Source organism: Schistocerca gregaria, chromosome 1 (genome assembly GCF_023897955.1).
Source record: "Schistocerca gregaria isolate iqSchGreg1 chromosome 1, iqSchGreg1.2, whole genome shotgun sequence".
Lineage (NCBI taxonomy): Eukaryota > Metazoa > Arthropoda > Insecta > Orthoptera > Acrididae > Schistocerca > Schistocerca gregaria.
Genome location: NC_064920.1, coordinates 484,712,878 through 484,738,132, shown reverse-complemented (window position 1 = coordinate 484,738,132; position 25,255 = coordinate 484,712,878). Strand labels below are relative to the sequence as shown.

The 25,255-nt window shown below is 45.2% G+C and overlaps 1 protein-coding gene and 1 non-coding gene across 25 annotated transcripts in view; one reads left to right on the top strand and one right to left on the bottom strand.

Annotated features, from left to right (window-relative positions):
* Positions 1-25,255, bottom strand: part of LOC126353529 (polypyrimidine tract-binding protein 1) — a 509,631-nt gene that overhangs the window by 76,043 nt on the left and 408,333 nt on the right. For all 24 annotated transcript variants that reach the window (XM_050002786.1, XM_050002773.1, XM_050002775.1 and 21 more), the window contains exon 5: positions 8,635-8,772. In XM_050002786.1, coding sequence (XP_049858743.1) covers positions 8,635-8,772 — 138 coding nt within the window. The remainder of the gene's footprint in view (positions 1-8,634; positions 8,773-25,255) is intronic.
* Trnat-agu (transfer RNA threonine (anticodon AGU)) lies at positions 12,577-12,650 on the top strand. Its single transcript has one exon. It is a non-coding gene; the product is annotated as a tRNA-Thr (tRNA).

Genomic DNA, 25,255 nt, shown 5'->3' with positions numbered 1-25,255 from the left:
AATTTAGAACAGCCGCGCATAGTGGCAGCGCGGATAGAGAGGCGCCATGTCACTGATTGTGCGGCCCCTCCACCGTAGGTTTGAGTCCTCTTAGTCGTGCGTGCGTGCGAGCGAGCAAGCGTGTGCTTCGCATAAGTTATTTTAAGTAGTGTGTACGTCTAGGGATCGATGACCTCAGCAGTTTGGCCCCATAGGAATTCACACACATTTGAACATGTTTTGACTCCAGCACAAGCATGTTATAGTTAACTGGTGCTGACATAATGGAGGTTAATCTATCAAATTACATAAAAGGCCAAATCGCTACAAGATCACGTAAACCAGCGGTAAGAATTTATTCTTCATTCCTATCAGCGGAAAGAAGGCAGTTAATGGACACTAAAAATTCGTGCGTAGTCAAAAGGACTACATTATGTCATTCATGGGCTGTATCGGAAGTACACTTTGCCCGGAGGGAAATCAGCGTATCAAAGTTACCAAAGTTTTAAGCATATGCATGTATATTTTGAAGTTGGAAACTCCAACAGCATTTGTAATCTGCATGTTGATAACTAGTGGTCAGTGCTTACCAAGAATGACTCGGTAGCAGCACACATTTATGTGAATATGCGACAAAGAATAGTATAATCCTTGAAATCTAATGAATTACATTAATCCGCCTAACTACATATACTTACCTCTTCATCGTTCTAAAATACTGTTTAATATTCGAAAATACTAACGAAACATTTCAACTGAACAACTATTTGTTTAATTTTACTTCAAAAATTAGAAGGAATGAGCAGACCTTCGACATTAAGTGTTACAGCTGAAAAAGTGAAAGGAAGTGCTAACGAAATAACTATCATTGTCATCGTCATAGTAGTCGGTCTTTCTAAAAACGCGGCACTTCAGTATTATGCAGTAAATGATAAATAATATTCTTACAAAAAATCACTCTCACGTGAGACCACAGTAAATGAGAATTCGCTGTCGATATTTAAAACAAATGTATTGTCAGAATGTCGCGACATTCTTGCGCTCATTCTTGCACTTCTCTCGCTAGCCTTGTTGTTGTTGTTTTCAGTTCTGAGACTGGTTTGATGCAGCTCTCCATTCTACTCTATCCTGTGCAAGCTGCTTCATCTGCCAGTACCTACTGCAACGTACATCCTTCTGAATCTGGTTAGTGTAGTTATCTCTTGGTCTCCCTCTACGATTTTTACCCTCCACGCTGCCCTCCAATACGAAATTGGTGATCCCTTGATGCCTCAGAACAAGTCCTATCAACCGATCCCTTCTTCCGGTCAAGTTGTGCCACAAACTTCTCCCCAATCCGATCCAATACTTCCTCATTAGTTATGTGATCTATCCATCTAATCTTCAGCATTCTTCTGTAGCACCAGATTTCGAAAGCTTCTATTCTCTTTTTGTCCAAACTATTTATCGTCCATGATTCACTTCCATACATGGCTACACTCCATATAAATACTTTCAGAACCGAGTTCCTGACAAATCTATACTCGATGTTAAATTTCTCTTATTCAGAAACGCTTTCCTTGCCATTGCCGGTCTACATTTTACATCCTCTCTACTTCGACCATCAGTTATTTTGCTCCCCAAATAGCAAAACTCCTTTACTACTTTAAGTGTCTCATTTCCTAATCTAATTCCCTCAGCATCACCCTATTTAATTCGACTACATTCCATTATCCTCGTTTTACTTTTATTGATGTTCATCTTATACCCTCCTTTCAAGACACTGTCCATTCCGTTCAACTGCTCTTCCAAGTCCTTTGCTGTCTCTGACAGAATTACAATGTCATCGGCGAACCTCAAAGTTTTTATTTCTTCTCCATGGATTTTAATTCCTGATCCGAATTTTTCTTTTGTTTCCTTCACTGCTTGCTCGCTAGCCTTATCTAGAAATATTAAAAAAACATGTCTATAGTAACTACTATTTCCCCAACATGGTCCTTGGTATTTCCTATGTCATATTATTCTGATGCACTCACAAAACAGTCCACTTTCGAGCTATGCTGTGTACAGCCTACAAGTCTGCTGATAATCTCTCATTATCGCTACCCATATCTTTCTTCTCTTTTGAGTAAGCCCGCAAAGTGACATTACATGCTAACCACTAGCTTAGACAGGTAAGATAGAGGCTGCAGTCATTCGTATACACTGACCAAGAAAAAAGACTAGAAACATAAACCATTTCCGCCGGGTGTCTGTGTAAACCAAAGCCAGGCGACTCTGCCACCGAAGTTTCGCCGAAAAATTCGAAGAAAAATCTATGGAACAGTCAACTTTTGTTCATGGGTGGTGTAAATGGTGGGAACACAACGAAGAAAGCAGCCGTTAATGAAAGAGGAAGAGTACATGTAAAGCCCTAGATCATGCGTCGAATAGCATATGCGAGATAACGGGGTGTAAAGTGTGTAATCATAGACTACAAACCAGTTAATTAAACTGAATTCGTTGAGGATTTTACACATCTACAAAGATAATAGCAGATAGCAGATCAATGCTGCCCAAGGCACGTTTGCTGTGGTACGCCCAAATGATGCTAACGCAAGTGAAACAACTGCCGCGGTAATACGATATCACTTTGCATAAAAAGACAATACATGCAAAGAGCAGATAAACAGTGGCCTATGTAATGATCAGCTCATTTTATTTATGTAGTGGTGTCATTAACTGCCGTATCGCTTCAAGGTCGAGTATCCAAACTTTTATCCAGCCGCCGTACTATCATTGCAGCGCGATCCAAGTTCAGCACAAAGCAACAGAGCAAAGCAGAATTTCACCCATAGGTACACCACGTTAAGCTGCACACTGGCAGCCCGCCACCGCACAAGTGGTGGTGGTGGTTGTTGTTGTTAGTGTTTAACGTCCCGTCGAGAACGAGGTCACTAGACACGGGGCACAAGCTCGGGTTAGGGAAGGGTTGGGAAGGAAATCGGCAGTGCCCTTTTAAAGGAACCATCCCGGCATTTGCCTGAGACGATTTAGGGAAATCACGGAAAACCTAAATCAGGATGGCCGGAGACGAGATGGAACCGTCGTCCTCCCGAACTCACTTCGTAGGATGTAAACCTGGTCATGGTATACCAAAAGCCGTGTGGCGTTCCTGACCAACGGCGAATCTTTTTCGGTCCCTCACACCTTGAGTATTTATTGTGCTACAATACTCTATAAATACAATGTGCGAAAGTGTGCGGCCGAGATCGTCACAATATTATTGTGCCACATTCATGCCCGGGACTTGGCAGGCAGTTGGAACTGTCTCCATACAGAAAATCTCTGCGTTTGGGGGGAAGCGGCAGTAGGCGAAAAAAAGGCTTCGAAGGCATTCTCCCCATGGTCAAAAGAACCAGGTAACTATCATTATTTTAAGAGTGAACAAGGAATTTTTCAACAAATTGGTTAACTTCATTCCACCTTACGTGCACAGTAAAGACTGTTTCACATACTCGTCGGATTTCACTTTCCACGATGCCTGAAGCGATCACGAGGATGGCTCGACTTTTGACGTTTGGCTCACCTGAGAGGACATGACGCCGTTGACCAGGCACCAATGGCAAGCTGGCTTTCCCTACAACGCTGCCAGCAGTTCGGTTGTTAAGCGGCCCTGTTGCCACGCCGTGGATACACAGTACCACGTGGTGTCAAGCATTAGACGCACCTACATTCATCAGCTCGCGATATTTTCTAGCGTTGAATTGTCCTACAGTCGTCAGGTATTGTGAACAAGTGTTTCGTGTTGGCGTTGCATTAATAACAGGGCAGCACATATGAAAACGATATTTGCAATTAATGGGGTCGTCCAAGTACACGTTCACCAGCTATAAATATAATTTTCTGTTGCTAAATATTCCTCCAAATCAGACAATAGTAATGGACAACGTGCAACATCTCTCGGTTGTAATGGATAAAGCTCCAACGATGCAGCGTATTTTCCTATGGGTACAAAGAAATGTTCAACCGGGTAAAATTGAACCCAGCTTGCCTTAGGCGTAGTTAATTGAACTTTTAGTGCTGTACAAGCTCCACACTACCAGGTCGTCGAAATGGCTAGGGCTGAAGAGCATAGTTCCATCCGACTGAGAATATACGAGATTACGCGAAAAGCCATGTGGCAAAAAACAAGAAATTAACACTCAGTGTGGTTGAAATGCTGACAAAAGAAGTCATTGCAAATATTCTATCACTGGACTGGTCTCCAGTCGTCAGCCACACCAAGAATGTAGTTGAGAAGAAATGGATTCGTAAAGGACTGTGTCGCGTTTTGAGTAGTACGATACATCTCTTGTTGCCGCCTTAACATTGCTTCTTTTGCCTAAACACAGCAGAGTTCACAAGTAATTTCTCACTAACATTCAAATGCAGGTGAAATTGTGGCAGAATAGTAAAACAGCGTTTTATTAACTAGCGACTGAAAGCGGGACATATCAATTTAGTTATGAGAAAATCCATTTTCAGTATAAACAAACGTGCATCTTCACTTATATTCCTGCAAAACCTACAGTAATTCTCGTTTCACAGGCTATTGATGCTCATTCAAAATTACACTACTTCATTAAAAAATCAGTTGCTTAAATATTGCACTGGATTTGGAAGTTTCACATATAGATCATATGGCATAATACTCTTCTCTTTGAGTACTACTATTTGCCAAAATGTTTCTATATTTCAGACAATTTGAGAGATACGAGGAATTTATGAATGTCTCATTTTGGCTTTTTCACTGGCAAGTGCGTTCGTGGCGGAGCCCTTCACATAATTTCATTTTCTCAACGTAGATGGCTATATGGTATGAGTTTTAACGAACAATTTAATATGTTACCTGAATTTCATATGCAGCAACATACGACTTAACACTCATGGAACGCAAATTCATAGCGACCCCTATTTTACACTGTGAACGTCTTGCAGTGGTTTACCTAATACCGAAATATCACCAAAAAATGACCATTAACGAAATAACCGGTAATTCATCATGAAACTAACAAATGAAGCTATAAGATGTGCGAGGCTTAGCGTATATTACCACATAGTTTCTTTAAAATAGATTGAGAAAGAAAGCCAAGAAGGCCTGGCGTTATAGTCTCCTGCTGACGCGTTCAGTACACGCTTGCAACTCGCTCCGCACGGAACTGCCCAAAGTCGCAACTAATTTTAAACGCACTATAACTTCTCGAAAAGTGTCTCTTTTGACGGATAAATACGTGATCCAGCGATACTCCAGTTTTTCCATCCCACCGGAAAAACAGGTTCTGTCAAGCTCGTCAAAATACTCCTTGACTGGAGCTACCACTTCCTCATTTGGTGAATTTCTTCCCAGCAAGCCAAAGTTTCAGGATAGGGAACATGAAGTTACTTGGGGATTAAGTCGGTGAATCGGGTGGATGAGGTACCAATTCCAAGCTCAATTAAGGCATTTTCGCCTTTTGTTATATATGATACGTGGGATGGTGCATAACCTTGGTCCCTCAGCACTTTTTGCATGCCAACATTAGTCTCTTCAGCCAGTGCAAGTTTCAAACGATCCGCAATGAAGCGTAACGAGGTTCAGTTATGGTTCTGCATTTATCCAAATAATGAGTAAAAATTATTCCTTGGGAATCTCAGGAAAAAAGAAAGAAAAAAACCAGTGACAGTTGACGAAATCGTCTTTCCTTTCTTCGCAAGTCTTGCGGACTGCGATTAAATATTACCAAGCATTGTGTTGAAATGCTATGCCTGATGTGTTTTTAGTAGACTACGAGCAATCGCGGCACCCTTCACATATAGCTTCTTCAAAGGCAATTCTTCATGAAGGGTATTATGCACTCGCTCCGTTGTGATGCGTACAGTCAATCTCACGAATTTATATTCGTCGGTCTTGCATTACAGTACCATGAATTTTCTCAATGGTTTCCTTTGTGTTGGCCCCTACTGGACGGCCGAAGCACGCTTCGTCTTCGGTGCTTGTCTTGCAATTTTTAAATTCGTTACTCCAAACGTAAATGGTCTTCAATGATGGTGCTGAGTTCACGTGAACTTCATCCAGTACCATGTTGAGTATTGCGGCAGTTCAGTCCTTCAAGTGAAAATGTTTCACAGCACGAAACTTTTCTCCATTTTCAATCGCAGTCGACACACTGACTAGACTGCTGTCAACATTAACTGCACACTGTACATTGTTGCAATTCTTTATATGATCACTGGAATAATGTTCCACTCTTTCATGGAATTATGCCAGACTTATCAAACCATCCTACTATAAACATGAAAAGAATAAGATTCATTACTATAGAGGATTGGTAGGTTGAGCTGTTATGTATCTTTACTATACATAATTCAACTTCTGGAATGAACAAATAAGCAGTTGCAATGTTATTTCCCTCCGCGTACATACTTTTGTCGAATGCTTCTACTGCCAACTATTGATTAAGCGGTTAATATGGAATTCAGTTACTTCCCTCAATGCACGTCAACAGATGATTACATTCCTCTACCTTTCCTACTGTTGTCTGCAAATAATGAAGTTTCGGCAGAAACAACCGTGTATTATGAAATACTGTACCACCCTAACACAGTAAAATAAATTGCGCAATATGCTGAGAGCGCGTTAATATTTTTAAAGCCTTGGCGCAAACCATCAATACTGGCCCCAGACTCAATACGACTGTCAATTACGTATTATGAACAATCGTGTTAATGAGAAAGGGGGTCCTCATTATTCCGAAGGTCTTCAGGAATAATCTCGCGAAAGTTTTCATTACATAAAAGTATTTCTACAACCGCTCCTGGTCTTAAGATTTCATACATCATTTAATCCCGAAACCGGCGAAAGGAACCAGACAGCCCGCTTCTGATACAAAGAACATGCCGAAGCTACACTTACGGATTACGCAGATCAGTAATAACGTAAATAAATAAATGATTTTCCCAGTGCCAGGCTGTTCTCCGTTTGTGAGTGCAAATTGCTTCAGACAGTGCGACTAACACGAGACAGCGAGGTGTGGGAAACCATTAGCGCGCTGTGTACAGAGAAAATATTAGCGGGAGGAAACGGAAGGTCGCTTCCGGCCGCTATTTGTGCAAGAACCGGACGAGAGCGAACTCTGCTACACGGTGGCCAACAGCCGCCAGCTATTTCCCGCGGCTCTCAGTGGTAGCAGCTTCTACCTTACTTTCCACGATCTGCTTTATGGCTCACAACAGCTTCTGTTTAACTGCCGAGCGTTTAAATTGCCCCTACTTTTGAAACTACACGGTACAGTAATTAAAGACAACCAGTTTTCCTCGATGTGAGTTGACAAATGAAAAAAATAATGGAAAAGTAATGCTGCGTCCGTCATTAAATTTCATGACACCTCCCCTCGCCCGATAGGCAATCACCAAGAAAGTGATTGCTATCCACCTGAAAAGACAAGAACTATGGTGCAATTCGGGAAAGGATTCGTCAATATGTCAACAATGGTGGACACCATTTACCTTGCATAATTTGTAAAATACTATAATGTTAAATGTATACTATTTCTTGTTCGCAAATAAAAGTATTTCTTCCGTATCTGTCACAACCTTTCGAAATACGGAAGGTTGTTTTGTCCGCCCCTGTGTAGCATTGTGTGTATCTACTACTTACTACTTTCATTATGTGAATAGTTCGTACGCTTTGGGTGTTAGGCTTCACCTTTGAAAGTGAACTTCACGAAGCGTAACACATGGACATCTATTGGAAACACTGTAGAGCGGGGAGGCATCGCTTCCTATTACATCCCATGACGCCAGATTTAAGATCGTTTCGCCTCTTTTGCAGGTGGCAAATGAGTAGTACGTATTTTAATAGTACTTACTGCACATTATCGAACTTTTAGGAGAACAAATTGACATTTTACTGAAATGACCGTCAATGCAACAATCATTACGAACAAATTACAAGTTCGGAACCGAAATACAGACGCTACCTTGCTTCAGGTATATGTATCACAAAAATCTAAGGGCACTACCAGTGCCAGAATCAGAAGTCTAATGTAGTATCTAATATCAACGTCTCCAATTTTAACCCAAATATTATCCTTCCCTCCCATAGGATTTCTTGTTGGGAACTGAAGACTTCAGAATATAGTTGAGTGAGGCTACAACTGAGGAAAATTACATCGCATAGTAAGGCCGCCTACTGAGTAAAGGTACTCACAAAAGCTTTAATGACCATATGCTGAAGCCTACCATGTGCCGTGAGTATTCCCTTAATAACCTATAAATTTTGTTGTGCCTTACCTTCACAACTGTTTTACCACTCTCTTCCACCATTTGTGACAGATCACGCCTGCTGTCATTACAGCCAAGGCCTCTATAGTTTACTCTTGTGTCCACTTACATTCTAGTATGCCAAGCGAATTGCCAATTAAGCTCAGATACGCTGTTTTAGTGGCGTTATGTCAGTTTTCCGCTTTCCCCTATACAACGACTATTTAAGGGCGGTGTTTCTCAAACCCTTGCCCTTCTACATTTCCAACCCACTTTCACCTTCAGTGCAAGTCCGAAGCTTATTATTTAACCTCTTCAAGCACGCTCTTGTCTTTAAAATGATTTTCTCACTCAATGCAGCATGTTAAATTAGGTGCTATGCCGCACAGCGCGTTAAGTTTGTTTCACACTCACCTGACAGAGCACATCTAGAGTAACTGGATAGACCATGTGCTCGATGATGACACGGAGTACTGTGTTTGGTCCGCCTTGGGTCTCGTTCTGACCAGACAAGGCGGAAGCGGCCTGCAGCGCAGCCTGTGCCGACGCGTTCTGTAAATACAAATACACAAAATATTTGAACTGTATAAAGCACAAAGAATTTTATCGATGATCTGAGGATACGAGACGGGCACATATCAATTCAGTCTTCCTACAAAGAGCAATCAATATAATTATGTTGATCTCTCTCTCTCTCTCTCTCTCTCTCTCTCTCTCTCTCTCTCTCTCTCTCTCTCTCTCTCTGTGTGTGTGTGTGTGTGTGTGTGTGTGTGTGTGTGTGTGTGTGTGTGTGTGTGTGTGTGTGTGTGTGTGTGTAAGCTGGAAAAAAGACCAATGTTCTGATACATTCTGCAACTTGGTGGACGGTTATAGGCGGATTTCCGTTCCTGTGCAGAAATATTCAGGGCTAGTTCTCGTATCTGCTGCACGTACTCATCAGAATTTGCTAATTCACATAGCGATGGCGTATGGTCATATCATTTAAGGTGTTTTGTATCTACAAGAATAGTATCCAGAGATATAAATTCTTCGATAACTGTCTAATAAATGCTTTTTGTACAGTCGCGTAAATCTTATTTTCAACTGTCTCGCAATGTCTCTTGGAATCCGACGTGTAATCTACATATGCTTATACAAAGTTAGTAAAAATTGTTTTGTAAGTTAAAGAACTTTTTTTAATTGTGGACATATTTTCTGAAGCAATGGGCTGTCAAATCTTTCGCCACTATCTCATGGAAGAATCTGAACAGGTTCCAACGACATCCAAGAAAACTGGCCAGATCTCTTAAGATAAAGGTTTTAAAAGGATGTAGGCTAAATAATTCTGAAGCAGATGACTTAAGTCCTAATTGAGCAGCCTTGCTATGGTGAAAAACCTGCTTCCTCCCCCGAATGGACAGGAAAAAAATCTGCGCGAACCAACAGACACGCCACACTGGGGATAGCGATCTGAGTTAGGGGGTAGGATGTGGTTCCGAAAAATGTGGCTGTCTGTCTATACCAGCTCCGTCGAACAATTCAAGTTTCGATTAAAAACAAACAAAACGTAGCTGGCCGCTGTTAAATTTGGATTAAAAACAAACACGGCTGCTCTTAACGTGTTACAAAATTCTATTACAACACGGCTGCGCAAACATGAAAATTTATTGTCGTAGCGACCCAGTGCGAATAAACAGGAGGAAAATTGGGAAATTAATATGAATAACAACAGTTATTTAACAACAGCTGCATTTGCATGCAGTTAAACGCTGTTTGATGTTTCCTTCTTACTTTTGTGATCCATAACTAGCTTATACGAGAAGCCACCAGACGCAAATCGGATCAAGACTATGATTTTATTTTCATTCACACCTGGCAAAAAAAGTTAACAGCGAAGTCCAAACTCATAAGAGTTGCCTTTAACACTTTAAAGTGTTCAGCGAAATAACTCGCGTGCAATACACAAGACGAGTTTATGCATTCATAGCACACATTTCAGTTACAGCATTAAAATATGACAACGCTTGAAAGGGAGGTGCATACTTTTGAGTCAGTACAGTATTGTTAACCAGTCTCAGGACTGAAGACGACGACGACAACAACAACAACAACAGATGCACCAAGTAATACACACTTGTCTGCTATTTTCTTGATTAGTCCTACTGACAGTATATTGTTTCCTGACATGATGCAAGAACAACTTTTTTTACCTCCTGTGTATTTCATCACAATAGTGCATGAGTTACGAATGGATGTCTTACAACGTCATATTATATAGCAGACTGTAAAGTATATATATATCTGTGTGTGTGTGTGTGTGTGTGTGTGTCCCAAACTACTCCATCCATTTCAACCAAACCAGTTAAACAGCAAACATCATATCAACAACGTGGAGGGTTTATAACAACCTAGCTCCAATAGAATAGGAGATATGGGCAAAATTTTTTCAGCTCCTGCAATATAGGCTACCCAGCATGAGAGAGAGAGAGAGAGAGAGAGAGAGAGAGAGAGAGAGAGAGAGAGAGAGGGGGGGGGGGGGATGGGATGAGATCAAGAAGGACCTGATTTGGGGAGTGGGGGGGGGGGGGGGGCGTTGCAAGACGCCGACAGGATGTGGAGAGTAGGCGCCGAACAGTGGGTGTAGTACGATATGGGCAGTCTTCCGACTACTTCTCAAAGCTGCAGCGACATCGGGGCGCCAATATCAAGACTTGCGTCACCTTTGTTGTATATTCCTGGTGAGAAGTTATCACTGCGTCTTTTGATATGCAACCTCTGACCAGTCAGTTGCCTCTCCAGTGTCTGTACAAAGTCCCAATTTTTACACAGACTAACTTTTATTTTTCACAGTCCGATCTAGCCACTGTCACAAATGATGATGAAATGTGGACAATACCTCCACCCAGTCCCCGGGCACAGAAAATTCTCAACCCGGCCGGGAACGAACCCAGGACTATGTGATTCAGAGGCAGCAACGCTAGTCACTAGACCATGAGCTGTGGACGTCTTTCCAGAGTGTGGCGGATAGTGGTGGGCTCATAGGTCACTGGATGGAAAGCCAAAGAGAGAATGGACTGCACTGCTGGCTTCTTACGCCTTAGCAGCAGAGATGAGGAGCTACCCAGTTCCAATAATGCTTCTGAGGCAGCATGGAATGTCTTTCCTGTTGGGTCAGGAGCCGCTTTTCATGTCTAGTCCGGGCTTGCGCAGAGTGCAGGTATGCTAATTACTGGGAGCTCCACCGTTAGGCGGCTAAAAGAGTCCCTCAGGAAAGAAACATGTAGGGCAGGAAAGTATGTCAGTGTGCACTCGGTACGTTCGCTGGATGGTTTCGTCTGTGACGTGAAGGCTACAACCGGTTGCAAACAGTGACATGACGGCACGAATGACACCTGCCACCTATGTACTGAGGCCATCCCCCACTCTTTCCGGCGATGGATGAGTTGGTGAACGCAACTAGTATTACACCGAAGATGCAGGCTCAGCAATTTATAGGATCGTACTCAGGATCAGTTACGATTCTCTAAGTTGGAGCAGAATGAAACTTCTAAACCACAGGCTCGGACAACTGTTCAGTTCCCTTCAAAAAGTCAGGAATGCACGACACGCAGGAAGCAACTACTAGAGTGGTAAAGAGGATGTGGCGTGCCTTGCAATCAGAAACGAATTGCCTGCTAAAATCTTAAGTTACATCAGCTACCGTGTTCTCAGAAAATACTCTTCCTCAGAGAGATCAGATACCGAAAATCTTGATCTGAAATTAGTAAACTGCAGATGCATCCAAGGAAATGTCCCATAGTTAGTATCGCTTATAGAAAGTAAAAATGCCAAGATAGTACCAGGAACAGAAAGTTGTTCACCGAAAGCGGATAGCAATGAAATCCTAAGTTCAGATTAGAAAATTTATCTTAGGGATGGTTTGTTACCAAGGGTGGCTGCGTATTTATCGAATAATTAAGTCTACAGTATATAGGGAGGTTTCCATGTATACCGAATGCGAATTAATCCGGATGAAGTGTGAAAGGTAGGTCAACACTGATAATGTGATATCTTTCTACACTGCCTGGGTCAGGAGCTGTAGTGGTAGTGCACTTCAGAAGAGAACTTGCAAAATATCATTAGTAATTTTCCTGGTTAGGACGCTGTAACAAGCGACGACTTCAATTCGACATATTTAGATTAGGGGACTCATGCCCTCATAACTGTTACCAGTGACAGTACATGTGACATTCTGAATTATGAGTGTCGTGTCCGAAAGAACACGCATACCATTGGTGATCTTGCATGTCTGTAAGAATGAAATGACAGTGAAATTCAGGCCTTTGTAGCTGCTTAACGGGCGTTGATAAATATCAACGGGGACAGGTTAAAATGTGTGCCCCGATGGCTCAGTCGCACAGAGCGTCTGCAAAGTAAGCAGGAGATTCCGGGTTCGAGTCCCGGTCGGGGCACACATTTTCAACTGTCCCCGTTGATATTTATCAACGCTTGCAAGAAGCTAAGAAGCTCGAGATTTCACTGTATTTTCATTATTCTGAAATATCTTGTCAAAAAATTACTTCGAATGGATAATATGAGAACCAGCTCGAGAAGGTAACGTCTGAGACCATCTGCAAATCAAACATACCTGAGCTTACAGAATCGGCTAACGTACATGAACGTGTCAGTCATGAAAGGGTTTTTGCAGAAACTATGACTACAGGTATAACTAGGAATGTTAAGAAAGGAAAGAAAATATTTTTGCTTATAAAGAGTGACAGGATACAAATTGCAGAGTACCTAAGTAGTAATCATCAAATATTCATTGCTGAGGATGAAGACGGAGCACAAATACAAAAATTCAAAATCATCGTTCAATGTGCCATAGACATACATATTTCAAACAAGGTCTTATGAATGTGAAGATCCACAGTGGTTTAATAGTCATGTTAGGATATTGCTACGTAAACTAAGTGTTGCTCAAGGTAAGTCAAAAACTAGATCACAAACAAAAGCGAAAGTCAGCTTAAAGAGAGCAATGAGAGAAGCGTTCAATGACTTTGAAAGTAAAATTTTGCTAAACAATCTGATTAAATTCCAAGAGGGTTTGGCCGTATGTAAAATCAGTTAACAGCGCGAAATCCTCTATTCATTTATCAGTGATCATATTTGGGAGAGGGGGGGAGGGGGGGAGCGAGGAAGACGAGAGAAATGCGGTACGCACGTGTAGAGTTTAGACTGAGGGGTATAAAATGGAAAGTGGACATACGTGCTCCTTGGTCAGCAAGGTGGCTTCACCAAATTTCCATGTTTGTTGTGCGTATACGACAGTAGGGCTAGGGATCTACACTGGTGCAGAAAGAACTGGTGTATGAGGGCGTCTTTAATACCTGGCGAGATCGTTCTATGTAAAAACCTTGTGGATAAAAAAAAACGTACTTCTACCACCTCTACATATGAAGTTAGGCCGAATGAAGCAGTTTGTAAAGGCTTTGCCTAAACATGGACCATGTTTTAAGTATCTCTGCCAAAAGTTTCTCCACCTTTCAGAATATAAACTAAAAGAAGGGGTCTCTGTCGGACCTGACATTAGAAAGTTGATGTTTGATGTTAACTTTGAATCCACAATGACAAATGAGAAAGAACCATGGATATCATTCAAGCAAGTCGTTACAAAGTTCTTAAGACATGAAAAAGACCTACAATATGTTTCTATTATAGCTACAATGTTAAAGAAGTTTTAAACTTTAGGATGTTTAATGAGGCTGAAAGTTCACCTTTTGAACAGTCGCATTGATTACTTCCCAGACAAGATGGGAGATGTTAGTGAGGAGCAAGGAGAGCGTTTTCACCGGGACATTTTAAGTGACAGAAAAACGCTACCAAGGCCGCTGGAACACCAACTTGATGGGGGACTGATGTTGGTCATTTCACCGAGAAGTTCAGCAAGCTACAAAGAGAAAAGTGAAACAATACAAACCAATTCCAGCTGACAAGTGAAACCCCTACTAACACACGGTTTTAAATTGCTTACTGTAAATACAAACCGTGCTTACATTGTAACAAAGCGTGTCAATTTCCCCGTTTACCGTATAGCATAGGATTTTTTTAGTATACAATAAAAAGCATATTGCTCGAAAACTATGGGCGATACAAGAAACTAATGCTGTATTTGGATTTAGCTCAAAAATCTATGAGGATCGGCTATAAAAGTAAAAGTTTCTCAAAAAAAATTTTCGTTGGCCTGTGTCACTGACAATGAAATCTAACTTGACAGGCGGACTGTTCTCTTTTTGTCGTAAAGTATTAACAGGTGCTAGCTTAAATAGCAACCGACACGTGCCATTGCCGTGGTGGAGGTTGCTGTCAGCCTCTTATAGCGTTCCCCATATAAGGTCGGTTAGGAATTACTGGACCAAGTTGGTCAGATCATTACGAGTTTCCATATCTCGACGGTCGTTTTTATTAAAAGCCATTATTAAGCCGAATAGAATTCCATGAAACAGCAGGGAGTTGGGACTACCGCCCGTGGGCTTACCGATTGGACAGGGCCACATCGGCCATCTGAACAGTATCATTGGACGTTCAGTGCCGCCACTAGTTACATTATTTATAACGTCACACAATAAAGCACCTAAGTCCAACAACCAAGTACGCCCTCCCGCATTATTGTTCTGCGAAGTACCATGCATTACCTTGGAAACGACACTAAGCAAGTCTACGAACTTCGCCATATGCCGTAGAACTTCGCAGATTCCATTAACGGAGTTATGGGGGTTTCATGGGCTAGTGAACGACAATTCACCGTCTAGTATTATAGCTCCTGCTAGAGCCTACAAGCTCTTCACTAATTCTGAGTGCTACCGAGAGCAAAGCCTATATAAAGAAAATAAGACAAGGCCCATTAACAGCTGCAATACACAAATGATTGATCTGTTAGATAAAATTCTGTAGTTATGCTGCTACAGTTGCCAGACGCTGTGTATTAGTACGAAATGGAGTCACAAAACTGTAACGAAATTTTGCGACCACAGCAGGTCTGCGCTTCTTAGAAACACTGTCGCCCGAACTTCAAGAAAGTGAACGAAATAATGATGTGCATAAATAGATAAAAATATCGTATGATTACGTAACTAAACCTGTTACTACATTAATCGCAACAGTCAAGTAACTAGGTGCGTGCGCGCGTGCGGAGCAATTTAAGGCTCAGCAACTACAGGAATCTATCCTTGAAAAAAGCTGATGTCAGGCCCAGATTTTTGGAAGAAGCCTTAGGTAATGAAAGTCACCTACAGAAGACAACGCCTACAAAATCCAATTCTACTAACTCTGATATTGTTAGTCGTCGTGTGGCCGGAAGGACCTAGAAAACTGTCAAAGCTGTTAAAGCTGTTAAACAAAATCGCTCTTATCTAGCCACGGATTTGATGCAAAGCCCGTACATGTTCAAACATGGTTGTCTTACCTCACGTTAACGCAGACCCTGTTAAAGCTTACGAGTATTTTCACAATAGTAATGACGGAAACAACAACAGAAAAAGCACTCCTGGCATTGACTTTGGCACTCGGTTTGAAGATGAAGAAAATATTACTCTGGCCCGGTGAATGGCTTAAAACGAAGGAGTTACTCATGAAAAATCTGCCACAGGAAGTATTATTCAAGAACCTGATGATTAGATCAACTTTCTTCGAATGGAGAGTGAAACTTACTAAAACTTGTTAAAGCTCTCCTAAAAGAGCAAACTATTCCGTCAAGTTCGCTCATATCTAACTACGGGTGTATGAAAACAAGCCTGTATACACACCAAAAATACTTTCCATATAACCTTACTTCTGAAGCAAACGATTTTCGTACGTTTCTAGCATTTGTAGACTCAGAGAAAGCTTTTGACAATGTTGACTGGAATGCTCTCTTTCAAATTCTGAAGGTGGCAGGGGTAAAATACAGGGAGCGAAAGGCTATTTACAATTTGTACAGAAAGTAGATGGCAGTTGTAAGAGTCGAGGGACATGAAAGGGAAGCAGTGGTTGCGAAGGGTTGTAGCCTCTGCTCGATGTTATTCAATCTCTACATTGAGCAAGCAGTGAAGGAAACAAAGGAAAAGTTTGGAGTAGGAATTAAAACCCAGGGAGCAGAAATTAAAACTTTTGAGGTTCGCCGATGTTGTTGTTGTTGGGATGTTTAAGGGGGACTAAACAGCTAAGGTCATCAGTCCCCCATTCCAAAAACCGGCGAAGGAAAATTTACGGAACAGGTAAAACCCCAAGGGGGGAGGAGACGCCCCTCCCCCAGTCACTGAAAGAACACCAATGTGGCAGTGAACACTAGAGACAAGAAGAGTACAGACGAACACTGGACAGAAAGAAACGGAAGAAAATAAGAGGGTCGGAGTCTGGTTGACTGACCATGGGTACAAAAATTGGGAAAGAGTCAACCATCCGAATACACACATTAAAATCTGCAACCAATGAGACACTCGAGGACAAGATACACAGAAAGGGAAAGGGACAGGTCCCCCCTAAATGTAACCATAAAAAGGACTACCACGGATAAAATTTAAAACGTCGTCAGCCATGGAGGCATCGTCGCATAAAACCAAAGGCAACGTGCCCGGGAGATTAAAAGTCTGCCGGAGGGTGCGCAGGCGGGGACACTCCAACAAAATATGGGCGACCGTCAACCGGGACCCACAATGACACAGGGGGGGATCCTCCTGACGCAAAAGATGTCCGTGCGTCAGGTAGGTATGGCCGATGCGGAGCCGACACAGGATGACAGAGTCCCTGCGAGAAGCCCGCAGGGAGGACTGCCACACATCGGTCGTCTCCTTGACAGCCCGCAGTTTATTCGGAGAAGTCAGGCTACGCCACTCGTCACGCCACATCTGAAGCACCTTACGGCGCAACGCCAGCTGCAAATCACGAGCCGGGAGGCCGATCGCCAAAGTGGGGGCGTCGACCGCCCCTTTGGCCAGCCTGTCAACACGTTCATTCCCCGGGATGCCAACGTGACCTGGCGTCCAAACAAAGACCACCGAACGACCAGAGCGGGTAATGGCAAAAACAGACTCCTGAATAAAGGATACCAGAGGAGAAGAGGTATAGCAGCGGTCGATAGCCTGGAGGCTGCTCAGAGAGTCACTGCAGATGACGATGGACGTACCTGAACAGGAACGCATATGCTCAAGAGCGCGCAATATGGCCACCAGCTCTGCAGTAAAAATACTGCAGCCAGCCGGCAAGGAGCGCTGTTCAACATGGGCAGCGTGAGCAAAAGCGTAGGCAGGACGACCATCCACCAGGGAACCATCAGTGTAGACAGGCTCACAGCCTGAAAATGAGGCGACGAGCGCAAGAAAACGGTGACGGAGGGCCACATGCGGAACCGAGTCCTTGGGTTCCCGTGCCAAGTCCAGGCGGACGGACGGACGGGTCATACACCAGGGAGGCGTGGGTGCACAGGCCCGGAAGGGCGGCAGAAGAGGGAACGACCCCAGTTCCGACAGCAGGGACTGGACGCGGACAGCAATGGAAAGCCCAGACCTAGGTCGCCGGTCGGGCAGAGGGAGGACCCTGGCAGGGAAAAGCAGGCGATGATTGGGATGGCCCGGTGAGCAATGCACGTGGATAGCATAGTCGGCGAGCAGTCGGTGGCGGCGAATCCGCAGCGGGGGAACCCCGGCCTCCACCAGCAGACTATCCACGGGGCTCGTACGGAAAGCACCAGCTGCAAGCCGAACCCCACAGTGGTGTATGGGGTCCAACAACGTCAACACTGAGGGCGATGCAGACCCATAGGCCAGGCTCCCATAATCAAGCCTGGACTGCACAAGGGCTCTGTACAATCGCAACAGCGTGCTGCGATCTGCACCCCAAAACGCATGGCTCAGGCAGCGGAGGGCGTTGAGGTGCTGCCAGCACTTTTGCTTCAGCTGAGTAATATGAGGAACCCATGTGAGCCGGGCATCAAAGACGAGTCCTAAGAAGCGGCTAGTGTCCACCACTTCAAGTAGGTGACCGTCGAGGTAAAGTTTCGGATGAGGGTGGACCGTCCGACGCCTGCAGAAATGCATAACTCGAGTCTTGGCCGCAGAGAATTGAAATCCATGAGTCAGAGCCCATGATGCCGCCTTGCGAACGGCTGCTTGCAGCCTGCGTTCGGCGACTCCCGTAGTCGTTGAGCTAAATGAGATGCAGAAGTCGTCGGCATACAAAGGAGACACCGACGACCCCACAGCTGCAGCCAGACCATTAATGGCCACTAGAAATAAGGAAACGCTCAACACCGAGCCCTGCGGGACCCCATTTTCCTGTATATAAGATGAACTAGAGGCGGCACCGACTTGCACCCGGAAACAGCGGCGCAATAAAATGTTTTGAAGAAAAGCTGGAAGCTGACCACGAAGACCCCACTCGCGCAACGTAGCAAGGATGTGATGCCTCCATGTTGTGTCATATGCCTTCCGCAGATCAAAAAATACAGCAACGAGATGCTGACGGCGGGAAAAGGCCGTACGGATAGCAGATTCCAGCCGCACCAAATTGTCCGCAGCAGACCGGCCCTGACGGAAGCCACCCTGGGATGGAGCGAGGAGACCGCGCGACTCAAGGACCCAACACAAATGCCGCCCCACCATACGTTCGAGCAATTTGCACAAAACGTTGGTTAGTGTAATGGGACGATAGCCGTCCACCGCCAGAGGGTCCGCACCGGGCTTCAAGATGGGAACGATAACACCCTCTCGCCATTGCGACGGGAACACGCCCTCGCTCCAAATGCGGTTAAAGATGGTGAGGATGTGTCTCTGGCAGTCCCTGGAGAGATGCTTCAGCATCTGCGCGTGGATGCAGTCCGGTCCTGGCGCTGTATCAGGGCAATTGGCGAGGGTAGCGAGGAATTCCCTCTCGCTGAAAGGAGCATTGTATGTTTCAGAACGACGTGTGTGGAACGATAACGGCGTCCGCTCGGCGCGCTCCTTTAGAGAGCGAAAGGCAGGAGGGTAAGTTGCAGTCGCAGAGCTCGTAGCAAAGTGCGTGGCAAGGTGGTCAGCAATGGTGGCAGCGTCCGTGCAGACAGGGCCGTCCAGGGAGATTCCAGGGACACCCATAGGGGCCTGGTATCCATAAATCCGCCGGATGCGGGACCACACGAGCGACGGGGAGACACGGGAGCCCAAGGATGAAATGTACCTCTCCCAGCATTCCTGCTTACGCCGTGCAATAAGACGACGGGCCAAGGCACGGAGCTTCTTAAAGGCGATGAGGGTCTCCAGAGACGGGTGCCGCTTATGACGCTGGAGAGCCCGCCTACGGTCGCGAATAGCCTCAGCAATCTCTGGCGACCACCAGGGGACAGACTTCCTCCGAGGGAGTCCAGAAGAGCGAGGGATGGCAGTCTCGGCCGCAGAAATAATTGACGAGGTCAAGACACGGACTGCCTCGTCAATGTCACCCTGTGGGAGAGAAGCAATGGTGGCAGCGGAAGTAAAAGCCGGCCAGTCAGCCCTGTTGAGAGCCCAGCGGGGCAGGCGCCCAGAAGAATGACACTGGGGCAGTGACAAATAGATGGGAAAATGGTCACTACCACACATATCAGGATGCACTCTCCAGTGAAGGGATGGGACAAGTCCGGGGCTGCAAAGAGAGAGATCGATGGCCGAGAACGAGCCATGGGCCACACTGAAATGCGTGGGAGCACCGGTGTTCAAGAGGCTAAGGTCGAGCTGAGCCAACACATGCTCCACAGCGCGACCGCGGTCATCGGAGACAGTCCCACCCCATAGAGGGTTGTGGGCATTGAAATCGCCCAGAAGCAGCAATGGCGGCGGGAGTTGAGCCAGCAGCGCAGCCAAGACATGTCGGGGGAGTTGCCCATACGGAGGAACGTAAACAGAGCAAACAGTAATAGCCGGCGAGAGCTCAATCCTGACAGCGACTGCCTCTAAAGGCGTCAGAAGGGGTACTGGTGAGCTACAGACAGAGTGGTGAAGAAAGAGGCAAACTCCACCTGAAGCTCGTTGACAGTCAGCGCGGTTCTTATAGTATCCCCGATAACCGCGAAGGGCAGGGGTCCGCATTGCTGGAAACCAAGTTTCCTGAAGAGCAATGCACAGAACAGGGGAAACACTCAGAAGCATCCGGAGCTCAGGCAGGTGGCGGAAATAACCGCCACAATTCCACTGGAGAATGGAAGCAGGAAGGGACTGGGAGGGCGTGAAGGCGACTAAGAGGCAGACGGCGCCGCAGAGTCAACGGCCGCCACTGAGCGAGAGTCAGCTGTGTCCATAGGAGACGTCCCCGAGGGTTCCGTGAGGGCGAGATCCGCGGCAGAGGCGAGGATCTCCACCGCATCCCCAGAGCCAGAGCTATTGACAGAAGGCGGTACTGAAACTGCCGGAGCGTCCTTCTTCTTGGACACGTTCCGGTCCTTCTTCTCGCGTCTGTCCTTTGGCTTAGAGGGCTGGGAGAGTTTCTCTGAAGGAGCGTCGGAGGCTGACGACGACGCAGAGGCCCTACGACCAGCAGGTGGATGAACCTTCAGCCACTGGCTGACATCCGGCGGGGTAGGAGAAGAAACGGAAGAAGGGAGGGCCCCGAGGGACCCCTTCCGCGAGAGAGGAGCCGGCAGAGACGACGCCGGCGGAGACGACGCCGGCAGAGAAGGGGGAGGGGGAGGGATCGAGCCCCCTGGTTTTGGAGCAGATGTCACTCCTGAAGCATGTGCGGGGGGAGTGACAGAAGGGGGTTTGCCCCCAACTGCTAAGGGGGCAACAGAGGAAGGCTTGCCCCCAGACACGAGGGAGGCAGACAGAGATGGACGGCCCCGAGGGCCATCTGAAGGCGGCACAGAGGAGGCGACAACTGCCGCCCGCGAGGGCGACGATAACGTAGCTGCAGCATAAGAAGTTTGAAGAGGGACAGGATGCAACCTTTCAAATTTCAGTTTTGCCTCGCGATAAGTAAGCCGGTCCAGGGTCTTAAATTCCATAATCTTTCGCTCCTTATGAAGAACAGGGCAGTCCGGCGAGCATGGAGAGTGGTGTTCCCCACAGTTGACAGACAGGCGGAGGCGCACATGGAGAATCGGGATGAGAGGGGCGTCCGCAATCTCGACATGTGGCGCTGGATGGGCAACGGGAGGACATATGCCCAAACTTCCAGCACTGGAAGCACCGCATCGGGGGAGGGACGTATGGCTTGACGTCACAACGGTAAACCATTACCTTGACCTTCTCAGGCAATACAGCACCCTCGAAGGCCAAGATGAAGGCACCGGTGGGCACCCTGTTGGTCTTGGGTCCTCTGTGCACACGACGGACAAAATGCACACCACGTCGTTCCAAGTCAGCTCTCAGCTCGTCATCGGACTGTAACAAGAGGTCGCGATGGTAAATAATCCCCTGGACCATATTTAAGCTACTGTGGGGAGTGACGGTAACAGGGACGTCTCCCAGCTTATCACACAAGAGCAACGCCCGTGACTGGGCTGGGGAGGACGTCTTGAGGAGGATGGACCCATTCCTCATTTTAGACAAACCCGCCACTTCCCCAAACTTATCCTCCAGGTGTTCCACAACAAACATAGGCTTTGTCGAAAGAAAGGAGTCACCATCACTTCTGCTGCAGACAAGGTATTGTGGTACATAAGGCTCCTGCTTGGCACTAGATCTGCGTCCCTCCCATGGCGCAGCCAACGAGGGGAACGACTGAGGATCATATTGTGCAGCATCGAATTCAATTTTGCCTCGCTTAGAGACGCTGGTGGCAGTGCGACCACCAGCTTGGTGAGATTTATTGCGCTTCATTCCGCCACATCCGCCCAGATGCCACCTACTCCGAACGAGGGCTCTCCCCAAGGGCGCCACCCAGCCAAAGCAACGGGTACCTGGCCGATATCCCATTGCCCGGAGTCCCCGTGCCCCAGACAAGATGGGCACATACTCCTTGGCATGCATGGGGAGGAAACAGCTCTGGCATCTGTAGTGCGATCCCTGCGTGGTCAGGGGGCTACCACCAAGAGGGTACATGACGACCCCACCACAACGGACTGGCTACCGTGCTGGATTTTAGGTGTTGAAAGGGTCCACAGTTGCCGTGGGCGCTAAGAAGGGGATTGCGCACAAGACGAGGAGGCAACCCAGAAGACATGGGGTGTAAATCCCTCCACACGACAATGGATAGCATGCAAGATGGAGGTGCACGATGGACCAATAGAAAAACACCACGTAAGGCGTCCTTCCCCAAATGGCACGCACTAACAACGGAAATTTTGAAAATGGCAGGTCAAACCCAAGTGGGGACCATCACATAAGGCCGAAACTTTGAAGACTCATTTTAGTCGCCTCTTACGACAGGCAGGAATACCGCGGGCCTATTCGTACCCCCGAACCCGCAGGGGGGGGGGGTTCGCCGATGACAAAATACTGTAAGACACAGTAAAATACCTGAAAGAGCAAATTAACAGAATGGACAGTGTCATGAAAGGAGGATATAAGATGAACAACAAAAGCAGAACGAGGATAATGGAATGTAGTCTAAGTAAATCGGGCAATGCTGAGGGTATCAGATTAGGAAATGACACACGTATGGAAGTGAAACATCGACGATAAATGGTTTAGACGAGAAGAGAATAGAAGCTTTAGAAATGTGGTGCTACAGAAGAATGCTGAAGAATAGATGGGTAGATCACATAACTAATGAGGAAGTACTAAACAGAATTGGGGAGTTGAGAAATTTGTGGCACAACCTGACTAGAAGAAGAGATCGGTTAATAGGGCATATTCTGAGACATTAAGGGATCACCAATTTAGTATTGGAGGGCAGCGCAGAGGGTAAAAATCGCAGAGGGAGACCGAGAGGTGAATACACTGAACAGATTCAGAAGGATTTAGGTTGCAGTAGGTACTGGGAGATGATGAAGCTTGCACAGGATAGAGCAGCATGGAGAGCTGCATCAAACCAGTCTCTGGACTGAAAACAACAAGATAATTTGGCGCTGGTGGGAATGACTACAAATGCTGGTGAAGCATTTCTAGTTTCATGAAAAGCTGCATCAATCCTACCCTAGGACTGAAGGCCATAACTGACTCCTGCAATGTGTTTAAAGAAGACGCAAATAATGTTGGTCCAGGGAAGGGTTTAAAATCAGAGAAATATACAACTGGAAACCTATTAATGGAATTATTACAACCAGAATCTAATGATTACAGCAACTTTTTGCTGATAAGACAGTGAAACCTTTATTAACTTCTTTAGCGTTACTTCGCCCTCATATTAAAAAGGAGGCTCATATATATGAAAATTTATTCTCTTCTTCTCGGTCCTCTAATGACAGTTCATTAAAATACCACAACTTGGGAACATGTAGCTCACGTTGTCCATGGAAGAACCGGAAAACTATTTCTTTTATTCCAGCTTGTATGTTATTGTACGAGTAAAATATTGATTTTGTTCATATCCTTTTCATGCGTTATATGGCTGGGAAAGATGCAATACCTCTACCCGTTTGGTAACTTCCAGTGCTATTTTGTTTTTATACTAGGTTGTAGTTTCTATCGTTGCTACACATCGACGTAGATGATGTCCGCCTTCTTGTCAAACTTTCTGACCAACACGTCAAACACTACTAGCTTGACAAACAAACAGCATCGTACACGGTCAAATAACGGCAAGCATAGCTAAGTTTGAAATGTTGGTCGTTACAGGGGCCTTTAAGCAAATAGGATTAACGAATGAGAAAGTACATTGCAAACGCAGCTCTTAAAGCTGCTCGAAAATTTCCATCGGAATGTCTACAAGAATAGCACTACGCAAATTCACGTAATTCCATACGCACCCCTTCCCTTGTATCCAGCGCGGCAAATGTTTCAACAAATTTCGGATAGTGAAGAAGACAGTTAAACCACAAAAATACAGCCTTATATAAAGCATTAATAACGGTCGTTCTTCCCTTAATGATCATGATACAAGATAAACACAGATTTAAGTTGGCTTGCCGACTATCAAACAGGGGCCCCATCAAACTTTTCGTCAATTCATTACGATTTATGCAAATTAATTTAATAATAGTGAATGGAGATCTTCAATTTGTCGTGCGCCCAAAGAAATTATCCCAACAACTACTTTCTTCGAAGCTCGTAAAGCCATAAAAACGCGCCCCTGGAGCAAGAAATAACACGCTGTTAGAAATGGGTCAAACGCAATTTTATTCATTTCTTCTGAAACTTTTAATTAAAAGTAACCGTGAGATTAGAGTTCCAATCTACCACCGGCGACCAGAACACAGTCGCCAACGGGAAGCCTGGTCTTCTGAAGAACCCGCGAACTGACATTGAGTGCAAGTGGCAGGCCAAAGGCGACAGCTACCGACGCGCATCCTTCCGCAGATTGAATTTTAAAATTGCAGCAGGAATTATGTCGTGAGGGGACTACACCAGCACACACGAGGATACCTCCTTCGTTACTTATTTACTTCCAATCTTCACCTTTAAGTCGGATGCGAGGCCGTTAAGTCCACTGTGGGTAAACATGGTGCCCGCAAGAGTGTGGACCATTGCTACATCGTAGGATCTACGAGATCCTTCATAATGTCAAAACCGACAACTGGCTGTGTGAACTGTGTCAAGCATTATTATTATTATTATTATTATTATTATTATTATTATTATTATTATTATTATTATTATTATTAAATCGCACCACAAGCAGCTCAGTGTAACAGCATTCACGAGTGGTGTACAAATAGAAGTTATTAAGTGCTACAAAATTTTCTATGTAAGTTTATCTGCCAACAATGAAGACGAAATGAGTTGCTAGGCAGCGAATATAAATTTTCATGTCTTCCCTAATTTACAAAAACCATCTCTTGGCAATGAAATCTTATCTACAAGCTTCCCAATCGAAGTTCTGGATGTAAATAAATGGTCCTACTGTGTAACTTCCTCGTTTACATTGTGATTTTCACATTATGTGTTGAGCATTCGTCCATACAGTAGATCTGTATAGGGAGCACGTGATATTGGAACAACACAAATGGCCGATAACAAACGACCTCAAAACGACAATGTTCGGTGTTGAA